Raw genomic sequence first — 15,749 nt, 5'->3', positions numbered from 1 at the left:
AGTAGAGACATATTCAAAGAGACTCATGGTTGTAATTCAAGCAAAAGGTGGTTCCACCATGTTCACCATAGACATGCAAGACACATAGCACTCAGACATACATTACACACCAACCTGGAAAGCATAGCTTACAGATTACTTGACCTTGGGGTCAATAGGTGTCCCTACTTCACACTGACATGCATACTTTCTCATGTACAGAGAGATATGAAAATAACTCCAAAAACACCACTTCAAGTCTGGGTGAGGGAAGAGAAAGTCTCTAATAGATGTTCCTCCTTTCACCATTTCTGTCTATACCCCATGCAATATCTGACCCTGGACAGTCAGTGAGTGACCCTGGATAACCTGCCAAGAGTTGGTCATCTCAGTCTGAGAAGGTTTGCCTCAAGTGCTCAAAGGGGAAGGGGAACAGTCAGATTTCCTGAACAGGCTAAGTGCGCCCTCTGCAGTTATGTTACATATCCTACACTCACAGTCATCCCTGAATTATCAGTATGTAGCATGTTACAAAGTATCACTTCACACATTAGGCCTACACCCCTACAGAATAAAACCTAACATCTATCCAAAGCAAGAGACACACAACACATTTAGCAGTCTCTACAAATGTATTTTTCATTTATTTCCTTTAAAAAAAAAAACATTTTTACGAGTAACTTTAACATGTTTAACAGTACCAACATCTGCATGGACTTTGATCCTGAAGATAAAAAACATGAAATTGTTCTTACTTCACCACTGCCACATTACTGTCATTAATTAACATGCCAACACAACTCACTCACCCAACCATGATCTAATAAAGATAACATACTATTGAGCTGTGGTCTTTATTGATTTGATGATTTTAATTGTCAGTGAATGGTTAACATAAAGAACAATTCCTGATCAATTATTAATTGTGTGCATCATATTCCCTGTGTGTAATGTGCATTGTGCAAAGGTGGATAAGGGAGAGGATTGGMTGGCTGAGTCAAAGTCCCTTTTTGGGTTACTAGTGTCCATGTAACAGCCTCTACTTCATGTTGTAATCATATAGTAGCACGGCCTGGATGCACCAACACCAGGTCAGGGGTGGCAAACTCATTTTGCCCCAGGGGCCACATTCGGTCTTCACTGAGGCTCCAAGGGCTGCAATGAAAATGTGTTGTATTTCCTCGCTGTGGTTATCAGGGAGCTGGACACAGTCAAGAAACTGCAGGTCCATTATCATTTTTTCCCCTCCAAAAAAAACATTTTACTCAAACCAACCGTGGGCCGGATTGGATGTGTGTGTGTGTTTAGATCACACAGCTTTTTTTCTCCTCTCTGGTTGAGTAGCTGGTGCTGCTTGGTCTGCTTCTCAGAGGCAGGTGTGGACAGGAGCCATGGGCATGCYGTGGGCAGACTCTATGGGCATGTCTGCCCCCTCCCTATGTCTGTACACCTCAGTGCCAGTCTGTGTGGGCACCAGAGGCACCACTGGCAGAGCTGTTGGAGAGAGACAGGCATCAGACTGGCATTACACACACAGACTGAAATTGCATGGCTTTTACTACAGGTCCATAACAGTACTCTTTCAGGACATTAAGTTACCGTTGGTGAGCTAATCCCCTAAAAAAAGACACTAAGGTGGTAATTATAGGAATATTAATGATGGGAGACAGACATCAACATCCCTCAGGTGAGCTCAGAGCTGTAGGGACTGAGCCTGAYGACCAGGGCTGGTGAGAGGGCCCAGGTTCCTGTGAAATGAGGCTGGGTTAGAGGGCCTGAGACAAGGGGAGCAGTCTGGGCCATGTGCCCCCTGTAGGGCCAGGCTGGCTCTGTGAGGGTGATAAAACACTGGGGACGGTGAGGTCACCGTGTGTTATTCCTGTTTTGAAAGCGTGGGGGCATTACTCAGGTAGTCTCTTCCCACAGCTACCGTGGAGCACCATGAGGCTGGCGAGACAGACTATTACTTAGGAGAACCATGCTGCTTGGTGTTGTGAGGAGATCTCAGTGAAGCAAACCTGCTGACTCTGTCTGGGACACAGGCAGCAAACCAGCATCTGAGGTTTCACGCACCTGCTGCACCGCTAAATACAGGTGTGTGTGTGTGTATAAAGGTGTCATACATGGTGATTATGATGTATTTGTTTGCTCTACAGTAGCTAGCTAAATACATACTAGTACACAAAGTATATTGACTTGTCCATGGATGCATTTGGGGGTACTCACAGCCAGGGACAGGTAGGATGACTGATGTGAAGTTGCTAGGCAACCCGACATGGCCTCCTAGTAGGTCCTGAGACAGGGTGTGATCTTGGGGTTGGGGGAACACCATTACATTTGAGTTAGAACCTGAGGAGGACCAGAGAAGAGAATAGCTGTATACTACTACACTACTACACGGATCCAGTTACCACAACAGCTCAAAGGTTACCCTCATTACGAATACTGTCAAGTCAGTAATGAGAGCTCACCATGAACAACATAAGTGAAGACACAATGCACAGTGGACAGATTAGATTGTTGGAATTGAAAGTTGACCTATTTTGGGTTGAATTGTTATTCATCTCTGTTGTTGATCTGTAAGGCAACCCAGTGAAAGTTAGTGGTATTCAGTTTGAGGGTTTTTACTGTAAGTATCTCTCCTCTGGAGCGTACCGTGCCCTGTGCGTTGTCCCAGGCCCCCAGTGGCCCCCTCCCCCAGTAGCATCTCCTGCAGCAGGCTGTCCACGCTGGGCTCCCCCAGGAGCCTGGCCAACTGCAGGGTCTCCACCATCTGCCAGGCCACACTTTGCAGGGGGGACAGCATCAGCAGCAGCTCCCCAAAACGCCCCCGCTGCTCACAGGTGGCCTCGTCCAGCAGCACCTGGGCCTGGAAACGCAGCTGTCGCACTGTCTGAGGGGCCTCCAGCCCTGGGCAGTCTGAGAGACAGGGAGAGAGAGGTAGGGTTAATATTGCACTCAGAGAGAGAGAATACAATACCCCATAATGACAAAGCAAAAACAGGTATATCGACATTTTTGCAAATGTATTAAAAATTAAATTAAATATCTCATTTACATCAGTATTCAGACCATTTGCTATGAGACTCGAAATTGAGCTCAGGTGCATTCTGTTTCCGTTGATCATTCTTGAGATGTTTCTACAAGTTGATTGGAGTTCACCTGTGGTAAATTCAATTTATTGGACATGATTTGGAAAGGTAWASACCTGTCTTTATAAGGTCCCACAGTTGACAGTGCATGCCAGAGAAAAAACCAAGCCATGTGGTTGAAGGAATTGTCCATAGAGCTCCGAGACAGGATTGTGTCGAAGCACAGATCTGGGGAAGGGTACCAAAAATGTTCTGCAGCATTGAAGGCACAGTGGCCTCCATCATTCTTAAATGGAAGAAGTTTGGAACCATCAAGACTCTTCCTAGAACTGGCCGCCCAGCTAAACTGAGCAATCGGGGGAGAAGGGCCTTGGTCAGGGAGGTGACCAAGAACCCGATGGTCACTCTGACAGAGCTCCAGAGTTCTTCTGTGGAGATGGGAGAACCTTCCAGAAGGACAACCATCTTTGCAGCACTCCACCAATCAGGCCTTTATGGTAGAGTGGCCAGACGGAAGCCACTCCTGACAGCCCGCTTGGAGTTTGCCAAAAAGCACCTAAAGGACTCTCAGACCATGAGAAACAAGATTCTCTGGGCTGATGAAACCAAGATTGAACTCTTTGGCCTGAATGCCAAGCGTCACATCTGGAGGAAACCTGGCACTATCCCTATGGTGAAGCATGGTGGTGGCAGCATCATGCTGTGGGGAGGTTTTTCAGCGGCGGGGACTGGGACAGGATCGAAGGATGATGAACGGAGCAAAGTACAGAGAGATCCTTGATGAAAACCTGCTCCAGAGCTCTCAGGACCTCAGACTGGGGTGAAGGTTAACCTTCCAACAGGACAACAACCCTAAGCACACAGCCAAAAATACAGTTGTGCCAAGCTTGTAGTGTCATACCTAAGAAGACTTGAGGCTGGAATCGCTGCCAAAGGTGCTTCAACAAAGTACTGAGTAAAGGGTCTGATACTTATGTAAATGTGATATTTTACTYTTTTTTTTKGAAAAAAATWGCAAAAATGTCTAAAAACCTGTTTTTGCTTTGTCATTATGAGGTATTGTGTGTAGATTGATGAGGGGGAAAAACTATTGAATACATTTTATAACAAGGCTGTAACGTAACAAAATGTTGGAAAAAGTCAAGGGGTCTGAATACTTTCCGAATGCACTGTATGTGCGTGTAGGCAGGGATTAGGTGAAAGTGACTGGTAGCAGGATAAATAATAATAATAATAGTAAATAGTATGGCAGCAGCATAAGTGGTGCGTGAGTGCGTGGTGGTGTGTGTGTATGTGAGTTTATGTGTGTGGGTGCAAGTGTGTCAGTGTAGGCGTAATAGGTGGATATACATGTAAATAGAGCTGAAAAGTGACTGGAAGCAGGAATATATAAATACATGTGCTTATGGTAATATTCGAATGGTAATATASAGTGTACTGTACATGTACACAGGAGTAATGGTGACCAGTAGCAAGAGACATAGATAGATACTAATGGTAATAGCAATCAATAATCAATGAACAGCAGAGTAATGGTAGTAATAAATCTATTCAATACTCATTTTAGCAACAGCGTAGGTGTGAGGGGGAGCAGTAGTTGTTAGCCATTTAACAGTCTTATGGCCAAGGGATGGAAGCTGTTTAGGAGTCTTTTGGTTTGAGCCTTGATACAAAGGTATCGCCTGCCGGACAGGAGCATTGAGAATAGGCCATGTCTCGGGTGGCTGTAGTCTTTGGCAATTTTTCAGGCCTTTCTCAGAGACCGTGTGGCATGTACTGACACACCCTGATCCGTTTCACCTGTCTTTGTGCTTGCTTCCACCCCCATCTAGTTGTAGCCCATCTTCCTCATTATCCCCAATGTATTTATACCTGTGTTATCTGTTTGTCTGTTGCCAGTTTGTTATGTTATGTTATGTTTTTCCCCCTGCTCCTGTCTGTTTCTAGTTCCTGTTTTCTAGTTTTCCCGGTTTTGACCACTCTGCCTGCCCTGACCCTGAGCATGCCTGCCGTTTCTGTACCTTGTCACACCACCCTGTATTATTGACCTCTGCCTGCCCTGACCCCGAGACTGCCTGCCGTTCTGTACCTTTTGGACTCTGAACTGGAATACTGACCTCCTCCCTGTAGGCTGTCTCATCAATGTTGGTGATTAGGCCTACCACCTTTGTGTCATCGGACAAACTTGATGATGGAGTTGGAGTCACGCGTGGCCACGCAATCATGGGAGAATAAGTATAAGCACACACCGCTGGGGGGCCCATGTGTTGAGGGTCTGCGTGGCGGGTTGAGTAACAGTGGTCTAGGACTTTAACGCCCCGAGTGGCGAAGGAGGCGTGTTGATAGAAGTTGGGTATCACTTGTCTTCGTGACGCAGAACTAAAATCACTGGCAACAAGAAAAGCAGCCTCCGGGTGCATGGTATCTTGCTTGTTTATAGCCTTGCCAGCTTGTTGTTGTTGTTGTCCTGAGGTGGAATGTACCCTGACTGTACAAAACATTCAGAACACCTTCTCTTTCCATGACATAGACTGACCAGGTGAATCCAGGTGAAACGTATGATCCCCTATTGATGTCACTTGTTAAATCCACTTCAATCAATGTAGATGAAGGGGAGGAGACAGGTTAAATAAATATTTTTAAGGGGGGGTGCAACTCAATATTAGGAAGGTGTTCTTAATGTTTTGTACACTCAGTGTATACAGCAGTCACGATAACAGTCGTAGGTACACAAAGAGCCCAGGGCAGATGAATCGAAGTTGAAGTTGAACTCGGAATTKAGGTTATTAACTGCCGATCTGATGTTCAAAAGATTTCGTCGATCATAGGAATTTATAAATSMCAAAATAATCACAAAATAGCAAAGTTGGGTCAGAGCACGCAAGACGGCAGCCATACAGTACGGCGCCATTTTCACATACAGCACACGAGAGACACTTACATGTACAGTATGCTTATACTGAGAGACAGAGTGAAGCCACTGTGAGACAAACAATTCCTACAACACAGCACTGAGACAGAGAGAATGAATGGGAGATTAAGAGAGACAAATCCTCACGCTGCGGCCCTAGGAGAATAGAGAGAGATGGGATTGTGGTGGGGACATTATACAATATACTTCTTTACTAATTTAAATGCATTATGTGTAATAAACTAAACAGAAATTATTAGAGAAAGGTTAGGTAAAGGTAGTAGGGCAGGGTCACACAGGACAGAGCTGAGTACACGTTCGGTGTGTTTATTTCTGTAGGTAGTCAGTCATCTGTGTCAGACTTGGCCTGATGCTGCTGTCTACTGCTGTGCACTGCTGTGCCTGTTTGGCCAGTCAGTCTGTCAGACCGGTGGCCTGGCTCTGCTGTTGTAATCACCGCCTCAGGCCAACAGGCTGTAAAGTCCAGCAGCCAGTCACCTCTMCCTGCCAGGACCAGGACCTCGCCCAGATATTAATAGTTTCTCCCCAGAACACGATGAAACCTGTCCGCCAGGCCAGAACAAACCAACAGGGTGCCAAGGACAGAGCACAGAGAGCAGAGACAGTCCCAGGAGAGAACAACTGTGAAATAAAAAGATTCCTGGCGAAAGTCTCTTCCTTTGTCTGAGGACAGAGGAGAGGTGAGAAGAGGTGAGGAGGGGGGAGGAGGGGCAGGGGGGTGGCTGGTGGCGACCTAAGGACTGACTGACCAGGACTGAAGAAGACTATGGTTTTAAGACAGGCAAACTCGCTGTCGGTGATGTCCAGCTCTCTCAGAGGCTTGACCAGCTCCTCCAGGATCCGGGCAGCCACCCTGGACACCTCCACCTCAGGACCGCTCACTGGGATCACAAAGTAATTACCTGCAAATGCAATCCCCATATTAAATACTTACTTATGATATAAGTAAAGTAAAACTGTAAGTAAAACTTTATACATTAGGTAAGTCTGCTTCCTTTATTAATATACACATATGGTAAAAGCAGCATAGCTTGTCGACATTACTAGTATCAAACATTGGGTAAATTATTTTTTCATTCTATAACAAAGATGAGAGCACATCCCAGACTCAGCTGAGATCTATATATTTTACCCAGAAGGATAATGTCATTGTAAGGCAGGGAGCGTCGAGCCACCCCTAGGATGAGGTGTTCAGCAGAGTGGGCTCGTAACAGGGATACCTGCACACAGACAAGACACAGCACAGAGACAACACACAGCAGCCATTACACAGACAGCCCTCCCTGCAACGTGAGTATTCCAACAGCTAGTGATCCAAAACCCAACACAAAGACAGCTGGGCTGAATGTGACTGCCTGCTTAGACAGGTGCAGCTCACATGTTCATACAGACACATTAAGTAGGATAACATCCATAGTTCCATACCCTGTCGTCAACTGGGAGGCTGCAGAACTCGGGGATGCGCTTGGCCCACTGCACCAGCAGGAGGAGCTGCTGCTTCATGGACTCACACACATCCCCCACGCRWGCTATCYTCTTGSTGTTGATGTCACAGCTCATAGGGGAGGTCAGGGCTGGAAACTGAGAGTGACACACAATAATGAGAGGTTCCACATTGGCCCTAGGTGTCGGTGTAATGTGAGAATGAAGAGAGGGTTGGAGGAGATGGATGGGGCAGAGTGCAGGGGTGAGATGATGGGTGCTTGGACAATCGTGAAGGGCAGAGCAAGCAGAGGCAGGTAGGGTATTGGGTGGGGGAAAGGTCACTTCAGAGAATGGTGGTAATAGAGAATATAAGGGTGTAAGATGAGAAATGGATTTTGGATGTGTGTTGTTGGTGGGTCTGTCTCTGGAACRATGCTGTTGGATGGTGATCARAGCCCCTTCAGCACACAKCTCACATTGAGGAGACATYGCATGAAAAYTTGACCCAAATGGAAAACAGCCTGGCCAAATTTTGTGGTTCATTTGTCAATCATCCAATTAATTTCTGCCGCATTCCTTTCGCATRCAAAGAGGATATCTGGWTKTTATTATGTATTTGAAGCCAATTGAACGCTGGCACACAATCCAAGCCCAGGCMMWGCCATTAMATAGGACTGCTGTGATCAAATGTGAGTCTCTCTGGGCAATTTGGCCATTTCTAAGAAGTAACTGAATCCAGCCTGCAGCTAGAATCTCCAGGGGACCTTAATGGCCGGCTGTCTAAAGTGCAGCCTGTATCCTCTCCATCTCTAGCCCTGCCACTGCTGTGTTTCTGAGAAACAGATAAGGGGCTCTACTCTGGGCTGGATGGGAAATGGAAGCCTCTGGAGCACTTTGTGGCTGTGAATAGGGAGAGGTTTTAAAGTGACAATCTCTTACCTGATGCATGCTGGCCTCTGCCTGTAGCAGTACACTGATTGACAGAGTGCCCAGCCCCTGTCCCTCTCCTCTGCGGCTGCTGATGCGGTCCCGCTCGTTCTGCACGGCTGGAGATAAAAGAATAGGAGGGAGGGAGAGTCCCTGGATTTCTTGTGTTCACTGTTTTACTTGGACAAAGTATACTCAATGGAGGGGTAACGTTGTAATTACAGCATACACCTACACTGAACAAAAATCTAAACACAATACCTAAAGTGTTGGTCCCATGTTTCATGATCTGAAATTAAAGATCCCAGAAATGTTCCATATGCACAAAAAGCTTATTTCTCTCAAATGTTGTGCACAAATTTGTTTACATCCCTGTTAGTGAGCATTTATCCTTTGCAAAGATAATCCATTCACCTGACAGGTGTGCCATATCAAGAAGCTGAGGACAATTAAAGGCAACTTTAAAATGTGCAGTTTTATCACACAACACAATGCCACAGATGTCTCAAGTTTTGAGGGAGTGTGCAATTGGCATGCTGACTGCAGGAATGTCCACCAGAGCTGTTGCCAGATAATTTAATGTTAATTTCTCTACCATAAGCCACCTCCAACATTGTTTTAGAGAATTTGGCAGTACGTCCAACTGGCCTCACAACCGCAGACCACGTGTATGGCGTCATGTGGGTGAGCGGTTTTCTGATGTTGTCACGCCCTGACCTTAGATATCCTTTTTATGTCTCTATTTTGGTTTGGTCAGGGCGTGAGTTGGGGTGGGCATTCTATGTTTTGTGTTCTATGTTTTCTATTTCTGTGAGTTTGGCCGGGTGTGGTTCTCAATCAGAGGSAGCTGTCTGTCGTTGTCTCTGATTGAGACCCATACTTAGGTAGCCTTTTCCCTCCTGTGTTTTGTGGGTAGTTGTTTTCTGTTTTGTGTTGCTGCACCTGACAGGACTGTTTTGTTTTCGTTCATTCTCTTTTGTTATTTTGTTTTGTGTTCTGTTTGAATAAATATAACATGAACACTTACCACGCTGCGCTTTGGTCTCCTCCCTTAGACGAACGTGACAGATGTCAACGTTATGAACAGAGTGTCCCATGATGGCGGTGGGGTTATGGTATGGGCAAGTATAAGGTACGGACAATGAACACAATTGCATTTTATCGATGGCAATTTGAATGCACAGAGATACCGTGACAAGATCCTGAGGCCCATTGTGAGGMTATTTTAGGTATCTGTGACCAACAGATGCATATATTTATTCCCAGTCATGTGAAATCCATAAATTAGGGCCTAATGCATTTATTTCAATTGACTGACTTCCTTATATGAACTGTAACTCAGTCAAATCTTTGAAATTGTTGTATCTTGCGTTACTAATTTTTGTTAGACATTTAATTTTGACACTCATCTGTATTGAGACTATTTCAGAGCAAATTAAATTTCCAAATTCCCCATTGTTTGAAAAGTAACATCTCTAAATTTGATTCTGATTCTGCCAACATATTAAACCTGACTATGTAATTAGCCAAAGGAAGGCATGACGGGAGGCTGACAGTACAGGGCCTGATGATTGGGATTGTGTCTGACAGAGGAGACTGTCTCATAGTGACCTCTGTGCCTGTGTCATTAMAATGGATGACCTCAGCCTGATTTCAGTCTGCTCCACAAAGTCAGACAACAAGCCCCAGTCTGAGAGCAATCAGTCACCACAGCTGACCTCTCAGCAGCCAATCAGGACCCCATTAATCAAACTGGAGCTGCAGAGAGAGAGAGAGAGAGAGAGAGACCTCTGCCTTGGATACATGGCCGTGGGTGATGATGTCACAAATTAGTCCTCCATGGAGCATAAGTGAAGTGATAGATTGAAAGTGGCTGTGGACATTCAGCAAGGAGAATAGGAGGAGTACAATTAATGATCGTTGTCAAAAATGGTTTGTTAGAATTTGTTGTCTGGATTAATGTACAATTGAAACACATTAAACCAAAGGCTTATACACATTTACAAAATGGCATGTTCTGATATTTTGTGGCATAGCTTTGCTTTTTACTAAATGCTATGCTGAGTAGTCTGCAAAATTAATAGGGCAAATGTTTGAATCTTTCTCCCTGACCATCACTAAGGGTGCTCAGCTCAGCTTCAGTTTCTCGCTTACGTAACATTCCTCTGGAATGAGGGCTCAGCAAAGAGAGGTATTTCTCTTTTGAAAAAGCCAGAACAAATAATTGCCCATGCTCTGCCATTTTAATTATTAATGTGAGGGGCCATTCATGGATCCTCTAATCCCGTCTCTCTCTCCCGGTTATCATCGGCAACCAGTGGAAGATAAGGTCTACAGTGCACACTACAAACAGCCACTCACTCAGTATTGCTCAAGAGAGTGGCATGTTGATCTTGTTGCTTTTCCCCCACAGTAAGTGGTGCACACACTTTTAGAAAAAAGGGTTCCAAAAGGGTTCTTCGGCTGTCCCCATAGGAGAACCCTTTTTGGTTCCAGGTAGAACCCTTTTGGGTTCCATGTAGAGGGTTCTACCAGGAACCAAAACGTTTTCTTCAAAGGGTTCTCCTATGGGGATAGCCAAAGAACCCTTTTAGGTTCTAGATACCCCTGCACATCGACTCGATACTGTTACCCCGTGTATTTATTCCTTGTGTTATTAGCTTTCTAATATTCTGTTGTTTATGAAGGATGTGACAAATACGATTTGATTTGAGATAGCACCTTGTAGACCATACCCCACTCACTACCCCTGCCTGAGCCTCCACTACCCACCCCCGCCTGGCGTGCCTGCCAACCCCATTGCCCCCCTTGGCGTTGGACATGGTTATGCAATGTGAGTAAATATTGTGATTTGTCAACTTGCATATATGCTTATGGCTTTAAGAACAAAATGCAGTGTGTGTATGTGTGCGTGTGTGTGCTGGTATGCTTAATTTTTATTTTTTTTATTAATAATGTGGCAATGAATTGTGTAATTACTTTGTAGTGTGGTGCCATACAGTATGTAAAATCTATGTCATGATTAAACAACAAACCATCTCTCTCACCTTCCTTTCTCATGCCTGCTCGGAAACATTTCCGAAGCCTGCAGTAACGGCATTGGTTCCTCTTGTCTTTGTCCACAACACATTGCCTTGCTGACTGCACACACATGACAGACACACACACACACACACACACACACACACACACACACACACACACACACACACAATTAGATAAACTTCAATACAAGACAACAGTTGTATGATTCTGTAACACACAATCAGACACAAGTCTCACACTATGGGCTTCTGTAATTGTGATGGCATCAGATCAGTGCTGTACAATTTCTGTGTTGTGGGCATACACATGTTCAGACAGGATCCTAACACTTAGTTCCAGACATATAACCACCTTTCATAGAAACCTGCGAAATGACAACTCCTATAGTCCATACAGTGTGGTAAAATCGACTTCTCACAAGAGAGTAAAACGCATCACACCACTGACTTGGAGTCTTCAATCACTGTATTAAGGTTATTGTCTCTTTGTCTGAACAAAACCCAGAGACTATGACACAGAAGTTGGCTTTCTATTCTTGGCCAACGCAATTCTCATACTTTCACTTACCATTGGATGTGGTTGAGAACCGTACCACCAGAAAAAGTAATCAGTTATTGAGATGGGGGTTGAACACTGTGAATGAAAGTACTTTACCAGAATTTCAGCAACATTTTTTTACCAGCTGCCCTAGTCGTTGGCAGTAAATTTGTCTCTGTATTGTCTTGTGGGTCGGAGGTGGACAATAGTACGCCTAATAATAATTCCAATGACCTGCAGTTCTAGCAGAACCTTGGTGGTATCTCAAATGAGACCGTATTTCCCATTTAGTGCCTTATTGTTATGTCTCAGGTCAAAAGTAGAGGACTATATGGGGATCCAGCCTGGTCTCATAGACTAGACGTAACATAGTAATTGTAAATCTGGGACACTGAAATTAGTATGATACAATATGTTACATTTGGTATGGTTACATAAGACAGATGGTTATTTAAAGTAGGGTGGTTGGTTGAGGTGGATGGGTGGGTGGGTGTATAACGCAAATGTCTAGCAACCCATAGGTTGCGAGTTTGAATCTCATCAAGTTTAGCATTTTAGCTAATTAGCAACTTTTCAACTACTTACTACTTTTTAGCTACTTTGCAACTACTGTACTTAGCATGTTAGCTAACTCTTCCCCTAACCCTTTTAGCTAACATTTCTACTAACCCTAACCTTCACCCTTTTAATCCTAGCCATTTAACCTAGTCCTAAACTTAACCTTAACCCTAACCACCAAGTTGCAATTGGCCCGTGCAACCCAAGGTTTGATATCAGCATTAACAGAAACCCTCTTAAACCTAACCTCCAACCCCTAGCTTATGCTAGCCACCTAGCTAGAATTCATAACATCTCATATGTTTATCAAATTCGTAACATATTGTATGTTTTTCAAATTGTAATTCGTAACATTTAATACTAAATGGGTGATGGACATCCACAAATGAATACATACCATACGAACCGAACCGTAACATATCATATTAAATGGAGTGCTGCGGATTTATTTACAGAATAATACGTAATGCTGTGAGAACTGGTTCGATCAGATAAAAAAAAATAGGGCACTATATTGGGAATAGGGTGTCATTTGAGATGTAGTCGTCTTTTTCAGTGACCTGTGTGGTGATGAGTCTCACCTGCAGGTGTAGGCGTGGTTCTTCCTGACGCTCCTCCTGAAGAAGCCCTTGCAGCCATCGCAGCTGGAAGCACCGTAGTGTTTACCTGTGGCCCTGTCTGCACATATGGAACACACGCTCCCATTGGTCTGTGGCAGCAGAGGGGCAGGCTCCGGCATCATCAACTCTGTCAGTCAATCACAAGAAAATTATTGAGATTCATACACTACAGCACACTGGAGGTCTGATGTGTAGCTACTGCATGTGTTGAATTGACTCTTGACACTTGGGGACAGACATGCGAGGATATCTATTACTGATGACCTCAGGCTAACATTAGAAAGCTTTGGAGATGCACAATGGAATATTGGTATTGTAGGACACGGTTCTACTGTTACAGAGGGGCCCCCACTGTTGATGAGTAAGTAAACATCTCCAAGCCTTGCTAATAAGCCCCAACAGCGTCTGCAGAGAGCGGATCACTCAGCTGAGAGATTGTCAACGCTGTGTGACAGCAGATAAGCACGATTACAGAGCGAATAATTAATCAACGCCATCATCAGCTAAGGTGATTAATGAATCCCTGTTCATTCCACCTCTGTGATGGGAAATAACCTTGTGCTGCACATAAAAAAGCACAACATTCAAAGGCAGAAATGTGTTGATTGTGAGCTTATAGGGCTGTAAGAACAATGGCAGAGTTGTGTTGTTCCCCAGGTCTGATGAGGTTTGGAGGGGGTAATAAAAGCAGGGTTTATAGGTAGAGATATCACTGTTGTATGTTGCTGCCAGACTCACAGGCCCTCAGAGGACCACTGCTGCTTATTACTCAGAGGAAGAGGAAACTCCCCATTTAATTAAAGCAGATTCAGGTCAGTGGCAAAGACAAAGTCCACTGGCTAATTTTACACTGGGAGCTCCGTTTTAATTCAATCTCCCTCAGTGTTGCTCTAAATTGTGTCCTGTCAGTGTTCGATTGCTGCAGGATTGTCTCTCTTAAAACCACTGACCGTCAAATATACTCTGTTGGTGTAGTGTTTGTGCAGTCACAGGGACAATGGCCCCAGGCTGTAATGTATTTAAATTGCACACTTAGAGTTGGGAGACTGAGCAGCCAGGGATAACAATTTAACATGGAGAATGCTTTCTGTGGTCAAAGATCAGTTCGATTGAATTAAGAGATTAGAATACATCTGCCACACAGCTATCTGCCTTGGAGAGCAGTCTGCTGGTAAAGCATCTCCTTAAAAGTGCCAAAGAAAGGACCTGATTCAGCAGAACAGACTCCTAATGATGATAATGATAAGTTCAAATGAGATTATAAGGGAAAGCAGAAGAGGGGGAGGTCTTTAAATCACTCTCAGTATTGTCGGGAGTAATGACCGTTGTATTCACAGCATTTTGTGGAATGAAAGCTGATGTCATTTTATCCATGAGAAAATGGTCTTACAAATTCCTGTGTGCATGAGAGCTACATTGTAAAGCGCTGAGAGTACTTTTTAAAACCATGTTTTTCCAAGGGCACTGGGCCTCTTTTTGTAAGCCTGGTTTTCTTTCCAGCTGAATGGAAAGAACAGGTTTTAAAAAGTTACTAAGATCTACTCATGAATTTGAACTTATAAAAATGAATGGATATTCGATATTTTATATTATTTGAATGTCGTTTGAATATCATACAAAAACCCTCCCTCAAATGTCAGACCGATGTTTTGGTATTGTTGTGCACCAGTCTATGAGTGAAGGACAGACAGGTAAAGGTGTAATTATACCAGACGTACCTGTCTCTACAGGAAACACCCTGAGGTTGTCAAACTCCAGCATGGTGTAGGAGGGGTCAAGGGTGGTGCTGTAGTCTGTGGAGTCCAGATCCAGCACGTTCCCTGACAGCTTCATGGTTCTGGTCACTGCTTCAGGAGGCCACACTAGGCCCTAAACAAAAGTCTGATTTATATGAGCAAAGGAACCAGAACAGGCTGCTGCACGATCTTCCTCTTCAGTTCACCACTCTGTTCCAAAATTAGCCACTTTTTCAGCACAATCACTTAATTCCTCTCTGTGTCTTCCTGATTGTCTAGCTCAGGTAAATCAATGTGTTGTCATTCTGTGTGACGCCGCTATTCCTCCACTCGTCACAGGCCTCCAATGTCCTGGTTCCTGTCCTGTGCTGATGTTTTCCTTGGCCCAGTGAATCATGTGCACCTTTTAGATTATTCCTTTTCTCATCCCAGTATTCCTGGCAGGCAGTTCTTACTCAGGTTGTATAAAAGAACAAGTTATCCAGTATGTATTTAGCTGGTAGCTAATGTTCCAGATCAGTGTGACAGATGCCAAACAGCCTTCCAAAGGAGGGAAAGAGAGAGACACTGMGATTTGGCCGACTGTCTGTTTGCGACTCTTATCAGAGTAGAGTATAATAAAGGTGAGGGTTCAGATGGAGGCAGGTAAACATGACTCACTGGGAAGAGAAAAAACAGCCGATAGGGTCAATGAGCTACGTTATCTTAATCACTTCTACGGCTGAGGAAAAAAGGGCAGCAAAAACTAAAGTATATGACCAGATCAAAGGTCATCATTACAGTGTGTTATCAGTTACTGCAGGTCAGTTGAGAATGGTATTTGAGTACCGCTGATCAATGTTTGATATTTGTAATTTCAGTAGACTTCTAGGGACAAAAGATGCCAGATTCTCAAGTT

The 15,749-nt window shown here is 44.3% G+C and overlaps 1 protein-coding gene across 1 annotated transcript; it reads right to left on the bottom strand.

Moving 5' to 3' along the window:
- Window positions 1-1,043: 1,043 nt before the first annotated feature.
- Window positions 1,044-15,443, bottom strand: hnf4b (hepatic nuclear factor 4, beta). Its single transcript, XM_023995454.2, has 11 exons — window positions 14,834-15,443; window positions 13,077-13,242; window positions 12,185-12,189; window positions 11,403-11,492; window positions 8,368-8,474; window positions 7,429-7,584; window positions 7,136-7,223; window positions 6,753-6,905; window positions 2,635-2,898; window positions 2,206-2,328; window positions 1,044-1,473 (listed from the first exon to the last, which is right to left on the bottom strand). The coding sequence occupies exons 1-11, from the start codon at window positions 14,946-14,948 to the stop codon at window positions 1,346-1,348; spliced, it is 1,395 nt and encodes a 464-aa protein (XP_023851222.1). The 5' UTR covers window positions 14,949-15,443; the 3' UTR covers window positions 1,044-1,345.
- Between the last annotated feature and the right edge of the window lie 306 nt (window positions 15,444-15,749).

Source organism: Salvelinus sp. IW2-2015, linkage group LG10, assembly GCF_002910315.2.
Source record: "Salvelinus sp. IW2-2015 linkage group LG10, ASM291031v2, whole genome shotgun sequence".
Classification (NCBI taxonomy): Eukaryota; Metazoa; Chordata; class Actinopteri; order Salmoniformes; family Salmonidae; genus Salvelinus; species Salvelinus sp. IW2-2015.
Note: the sequence above shows the minus strand (reverse complement) of the source record. Positions and strands in the feature narration are given on the sequence as shown.